Genomic DNA, 7,371 nt, shown 5'->3' on the forward strand with positions numbered 1-7,371 from the left:
GATCAAATGCAGAACCAACCAGCTGTTGCTGCTGGTCTAATGCTGCATGTGGCTGAGGCTCGAGTTCTCCTTATTCAGTTTCACCTTTTCTGAATCATGGTATTGTACTTTTCATATTTTGTGGCCATTGTTGAGCCCAAGAAATACTTCAACTTCAAAAATCTTTCGAACAATAGGTCATAGTATCACTTCCGATGGTCCGAATAAATCTATATCTCAAACTTAAAATGGCTATTAAAAAATGAGAACACAATGGAAGAAGTCGTGTTCCTTTTTTAATGCATAGCGTCCCGTAGAATCTACATTTCAGTAGAACACAAGGGATTCACGGGATCGAAGGGCTTGATTGGAAGTTTTTTTTTTAGGATAAGCTAAGGTAAGTTTACAAATTAGGGGCCTTTCCCGCGTGATAGTTTACAAATTAAATTTGGCCCATGATGCCGAGTTATAGAGCTTAGGTACATTGGCGCTTGATAGGGTGTTTTCGTCAACACAGGCCTTAGACCAAGGGATTTGGTCACAAGCATTACATGTATGATTCTTGAGATCAGTTTCATTTTGAATTTCGTAGGAAGCGTCAGTTCTTAAGAAGGAATAGAGCAACTAGAATTAGCAGAAAAAATTTAGTGAGTGCTTTAGTTAATGTGAGTCTCAGATAAACCTGTTCATGGGCAGCTCGGCTCGTTAAGCCCGACCCCAGCTAGCCCAAAACACCTAACCCGGCCCAGCCCGACCAGTCACGGGGCTAGACTTGAGCTTACCTTCTCAGCCCGTAGATTTTTTCCGGGCTTCAAAAATAGGCCAAAAATCTGAAAAAGCCCAAGCCCATCTCAAAAAACACTATCAGGTCAGACTCAGGTCTAGAATCCTAGCCCCGCGTCAGGCTTGTAGTTTTCCGTTAGGCTTTTCAAAGCCCGGCCTTTGAACATGTATAATCTTAGATGTTTCCCCAACTAAAAGGTGTCGTGCCACGCCTTTTGAGAGAATGAATCGGTCAATTTTTCCTTTTGAAGTGAAGATCATTTCAAGGTTTCCAAATGTGCGAAATAAAGGTACTAGTCACTAGCGTAGTTAACCTGTTTTAGATAATATGGTACAGAGAATTTTAGAGAACCTTGTGTATTATCAGTTCAGGCCCAAGTGAGAATTAAACCATACAGCTCGAGCATAAGTGCAATCGATGACAAGGAACTCATCATTTCCCATCTGACCACATCTAGAAGAGCAATTAGGTCTTGGGAGATAAAAAACCTAGATTCTTATATGCACTCTTTAAGCATTACCTACATTTTTACATGAGTCTTCAAATAAAGAATTGCACTCCTGTGAGAAAGTCTAAGTATTACAAAGTTTTTCTGTACTGGTAGCACAAGGACAACTCCCACTAGCAGATTATTGGTGAAACACAGGTCCATCTGGAACTACTGATTCACAGTAGCATGCCGGATTATAGTGTGTGTGTGTGTGTGTAGGTGTGTGTGTGTGTGTGTTTTATACAAGCACTTCTTGAGTTGGTAGAAAACTGCTAATTTGGTAGCAGGAAGGAAAGAAACGTCATGAAATAATTTCAACTTGATGAGCTCAAATATACCAGCTTTTCTATGTCAACCACAAACAGGTAAATAAAAATGTCCTCACAAAAGAAAAAGGTAGAGAATTACAATTCAAGATAAAGTGAAGCTAGAGATCTGGGCAAAATTATTTTCGCACTGAGGTTACAGTATAGTCCACTAGTGGCTAAAATTCAAACAGGACAGATCCACATTGTTAATTCGGAATCACAAAACAGTATTTCTACTAGGGCTTGCTGCTTGAAACCAAGCATGAGAACTACAAGCGGTGGCTTTCAGAAGCTTGAAATAAACAGTGTGATTCTCAGACTGCAAGTACTACAATCATCATCTGAAACCATGCAGATCCGCAAGACGAGACATGATGCTAAAAACAAAGTCGAAATTTGACTTATTTTCTAAGTGCATTCATCCTGTCCCTCAGGTAATACAGCTTAGCTCTCCTGACTTTCTTCCTGTCCAAGATCTTGATTTCTTTGATGTTGGGTGAGTAACTGAACACAAAAGATAAGTTGCATCAAGAAAATAGTCTAAACAAAATAGCTGATAGCTATTTAAGAGAAAGGTAGGTTGCATTCAAACTATAAACGTGATAAAGGCAGGTTGCCATTCAAACTATGAAAAGTAATTTGGTGAAATCTCAAGAGGATCTCGTATTATATGTATGCTGGCGAAGGCGCATGGGTCATATGAATCTTTCATGTTTAACTTCAACTTAAGCTATTTCTGAATATTAAATTTTGAATACATGTAACTTCAGAACAAAGAACACAGATCTTGAGAATAAACGAAGAAAGAACATATAAACCAATACTTATGTCATTCTTCCGATGTTTTCATTTCCACAGCAACTGCAGAGCAAAGAAAGAAGATGCTACAAAGCCAGAACAACTAAGGTTTGAACATAACTGGATACCTATTTATGAAACTACAAACTCTGTTTGTAATAAGCTGCTAACAGGACACAAGAAATTATGGCCATCGTTGTGCAAAAATGGTCAGAAAAATAATGTGCCTGCTGCTTGGTGACAGACACTAGCAGTGCCCATCTCATCATTCACTTACATGAAGAGATATAAGCTAGATATGTATTATAGCATGGTTCAGAATATAGTATCCACGGATTTACAACAAATTGAAGGGTCAGAATGAAGCTAATTCCCCTGTTCTCATCGGCGAATGAGAAACTATGAGGAATATTTGGAAGCCAGCAGATACAAGTGTGACACCAAACCTGACTACCTGAGTACAGTTTTCCCAGTTCTGCAAGTATCCAACTACATTTTCATAAAGGAATTAGATATCTAAAATTTCACTGGCCTTAATTGTAAGGTATGCACAAACAGAGAATAGGTTCCTGTCTGCCATCCTAAAGGACAGGGAGAAACGGACTACTAGAAACACAAACTATAATGCTTGTTGAATGATTACCATATTTGAATGCAGACGTAGTTAATTCTCGCAGCACAAGGATAGTACTTCAATTCAGCATGATATGTTCCAAAACGAAGCAGAATAAAAGGAACAGATGGAGAAGAGAAGCACATGTTTGGTTTCACTTACAGTGGAAACACAGACTCGACTCCCACACCAGCTACTAATCTACGCAGTCTGAAAGTTGTATTGATCCCAGCATTGCGCCTTCCTATCACAATCCCTTTCAAAGCAGACTCACGCCGTTTGTTCTCAGGAACTTGCTGTTTATACACAGGATCAGTGCCACAACTATGTCCGAATACAACTAAAGCAGGAATGGAAAATGCTATACCAGTCTCATTTGAATGATGCATCCAGGCTGTACGTCGGGAATCTCTCTCTCCGAGCGGACCTTTTCAACTGCCTCTTTGTTCAAGATCTGCAAAGTCAAATAACGAATACATTAAGCTGTTTAATGTGCTTGTGGTAACATCACTGTTACTGGATATATTACAAGTTCCCACAAGTAACGAATACACTAGGCTTACATTCATAATGTGCAAAGTCAAATAACGAATACACTAGGCTTACATTCATAATGTGCCTGGCAGTCTTGTCGGGCCTCTTGAACTTAATGCGTGGGGGATGCTCGACGGCAGGAGAGCTGGAATCATCATCCTCGAGAGCAACCTCGGCATTTCCCACCGTCGAAAATCGCCTCATCACGAGAGTTTTCACGCAGAAACCAGAGGCGGCAGGAACACCATCGCCGGTAAGGATTTGACTCTACACACAAAAAAATTGATCCCATACACAGGACCAAGAGTCCAAGACATATTAGTACAACACACAGGATCGCAAACACAAAAGGAGAAAAAAAAACCCAACGACATGCATCTCTATTTAGAATCCAACCCCAAAAGGACGAATCCACCGGTAAGGCCTCAGGTGACTGACGGACGACAGATTAGGCCCCGACTGTGTGGGTGCAGGAGGAGTCGCAGCACATTCCAAGAGCTTCTTCGCGGAGGCTCCACGGCTTCCGGCTCTGCAGACACTCCGGAGCAAAGATTGCATCATGTGACGCGCACCCTGCACAGAAAATGCACGAATGGAGATCACAACAGGGGTGGATCCACCACTGAGGTGCCCCGGCGGCGGAACGAGCAGAGGAACGCGCTGGCGCCTGTCGGAGTTGGAGACGAGGTGAGCCGCGACGGAATCGAGCTGCACAAGTAGAAGAGTGGAGACGGCGAAGGTGAGGTTGCAGATTGGGTAGGGGGAGGAGGAGAGGAGGAGCCGCCGGGTCCGCCGGGCGAATTCTCGGAAACCCTAACGGCAACCGAATGGGCTAAATGGGCTGCTCAGCATTGCCTGCAGTGGCCCATTAAACCAACCGCTGCCCTGTTTTCTCTCTTCTTCCCTTTTTTTTTCCATGAAAACTTCGCATTTTAAATTTGGCTACAAAATCAAATTCGAAATTTATAAAAAAGCTTCCTAAATTTTTCAAAAGTTCTTAATGAAAGATTGAGGTGTGTCCTATTGCGTGTTGTCATTGAAATATTACATTCAGATATTAAATATTCAATCTATCTATGGAATCATGCTTAAACATTTAATTCAAAAACGCACACTATACCACGTTGTATCTCGTTGGAAATATATCAAAATTATTTTAAGTTTTATGCATACCCTAATTTGTAATATGGGATAACCATTAGAAACAATATTTATTATACCTTAGTCAAAATTTTATTATTTCCCCTACTAATCCATCTATATTTACCTTTACTTAATTTATAGGTTTATATATATTTTTTTGTTGGGGAATTAATATGTTCTCTTAATTATTGAGGTATTCTTCTTTACTTAGACTTCTTGTCTCCGTCTTAGCTCAAAATTGTTCCTGGATCTGTCTGGCCGAGGCGGTAAGCGTCGCAATGAGCAAGGTAAGGGTAGGAGAGGGGGTTGCCCAAACTCTGGATCGAGTTGGAGGTAACTGATGGGGAGTTGCCGGGATAAAGAAGGGATGACATGGCCATGACCCGTGAGACTAGTGCGCATCAGGCGGAGAGCACATGGGTTCTCTATAGAATTTCTAAGACATCATGAGGGTAGGGTAGGTGGTGAAAGGCAAATCCATCTGCATCTATGGTCTTCATCGCAGATCTGACAGCTCCCATTGCAGCGATTTGGTTGTTTTCTATTCATTTTCACTTTCAGAGTTGCTGGAAGATTTATTTCAATTTTTTTATTAAAAAATACAACCAATTTTGGACTATGCACTACAATTTTAAACTCAATATACGCACTTTGACTAATGGACTAACTTCGTATCATGGGGGCACACACACTTGGAATGCAAAAGATTTTGTATTCTCATTGCAAAAATCCAACAAAAAACTGCATAGATCCCTCATTGCAAGAAAAGCGATCATATGTTCATGCGACTTTTCATTACAACAGCATACTCTGTTCTACATTGTCAGACTCATTACTTAAGCACACAACCTGATAGAGGCAACATACAACACACGCTATACCAACCATATGACTTCACAAAACCTTGTCATTATAACTGCAATCTAGTTTATATTCAACTAAGGATTGTTGAATTAGCAATACATACATGAAATTCTTTAAAATGGTTTGGGGTTTGGAGACTAAAAAAAAACTAGAGTTGTCATGCTTCATGGCAAAGTAAAGAGATATGTAAAACATAGATATTTCTTACCAGATATTTTACATGTTAAGAAATATCTAGATTTTAGATAAAAATGAAAAAAAAAATCTATAATTTAGATATTTTGTAAGAAATGTATGGAATGTACCACATACCAATATTTCAAATGTCTTGCATCAAAGGACAATATAGATATGGGTGGTCTCCTCCCCCACTAGCACTAAGTAATTAGAAATTAGAATAGGACTCTAAGTCTAGATAGTTCTACCATATATTGCTAAAATGTAACATGTCATAAATGCACAGATACAAAACTTATTTAGGTTATGATCTCATAGGGTTATTCCACATTACATGGACAAAAGTATAGAATCTCGTTTGTATTCTTCTTTACTTAGACTCCGTGTCTCTGCCCTAGCTCAAAATTATTCCTGGATCCGTCATTGGATCACAAAGGTGTGCTTGGAGATCGTATCTTGCAAGAAAGACACAAATGCATGAGTAACAGATAAACCCTACAAAAATCTTGGACAAGAAAGTTCAAACCTACAAAAAAAATCTAAGAAAATAAACAAAAATTATTTAGTACTCCACGATGCAGCAAACAAATCTGACACAAACTGGCAGAAAGGAGCATCCATGCTAGAAAGAAATATTTGTATTTGCAGGCTCACATCAAAGAAGAGATTGCAGAACAGGACGAATGATCCATCCAGTTGACAGAGCTACGACATCCTTATTAGCTAAGAAAGACGCCAATATAAAGTCCGAATGGAGCCAGTTTGAGATGGACGACGGTGGGAGAAAGAAGATAGGTAGCGATGACTAGATTTGGGCGACGGCGCAGGCGGCGATGGCGGAGAGGCTACGAGGGTTGGGGAAGGAGCGAGTGCAATGCGGTGTGGACTCGGTTGGGTTGCACCAGGAGAGCAGCCTAGGAATAAGCGCACTCTTGGGTTGGCCTCTCAGCCGGCCAAAGCAAACTTTTGGCTATGCTAGAAACCTACCCATGCCAAATTCGTTGTAAATAAAATAAGTCTATATTTCGAGTGTGCATCCGTTAGACTTTTGGCTTGCACGTCGCATTCTCCGTTCAATGGAGAATGAGGGAGGGGTTCATGGTTCCGCTTGCGTGTACAGGAACATTGGGCCTCCTCCTCCGTGGGGTTCTTCACTTCGTCGCTTTCTGTTTGTAGCATGTCTAAAATTCCAGATCGCGCTCCTGTTTCTAGGATTGAACTGCCCCTCGTCATATTCGAGCTCCTCACACAGGATCAGGATCCTCGTCATTGGAGCCAAGCTCCTCTGCATGGGATCGAGCTCCTCGTTGTTGGATCCGAACTTCTCCCTCGGAATCAGGCTTCTCATCGTTGGAGCCAAGCTCCTACGTGTTGGATCCATTTTCTCACCGTTGGGATCGTGCTCCTCTGCACGGGATCGATTAACATTGGCTTATCGTCGCCAGGGCGGTGCACCTCTGTGAGGGATCAAGCTCTTCCACTCTAGATTGGCTTCTCGTTGTCAGGGCCAAGCTCCTCAATGTGGAATCGAGCACCTTACCATCAAGAGCAAGCTTCTACACCCAACACATGGGATTGTCTCCTCATCATCGAGGTGACCTCCTCCGTGCGGGATCGAGGTATGGACAACCTAGGCGAGCACGGCCGTGATAGATTAGGCTCCACGCCACCTAGCTGAGAT

The 7,371-nt window shown here is 41.5% G+C and overlaps 1 protein-coding gene across 1 annotated transcript; it reads right to left on the reverse strand.

Annotated features, from left to right (window-relative positions):
- Nucleotides 1-1,670: 1,670 nt before the first annotated feature.
- On the reverse strand, nt 1,671-4,333 carry LOC133906463 (large ribosomal subunit protein bL19cz-like). The gene is made up of 5 exons (XM_062348376.1): nt 3,903-4,333; nt 3,579-3,773; nt 3,340-3,426; nt 3,135-3,268; nt 1,671-2,065 (listed from the first exon to the last, which is right to left on the reverse strand). Exons 1-5 carry the CDS (start codon nt 4,065-4,067, stop codon nt 1,963-1,965), a joined length of 684 nt encoding a protein of 227 aa, XP_062204360.1. The 5' UTR covers nt 4,068-4,333; the 3' UTR covers nt 1,671-1,962.
- Between the last annotated feature and the right edge of the window lie 3,038 nt (nt 4,334-7,371).

This window comes from Phragmites australis, chromosome 23 (assembly GCF_958298935.1).
Source record: "Phragmites australis chromosome 23, lpPhrAust1.1, whole genome shotgun sequence".
Taxonomy (NCBI): Eukaryota; Viridiplantae; Streptophyta; class Magnoliopsida; order Poales; family Poaceae; genus Phragmites; species Phragmites australis.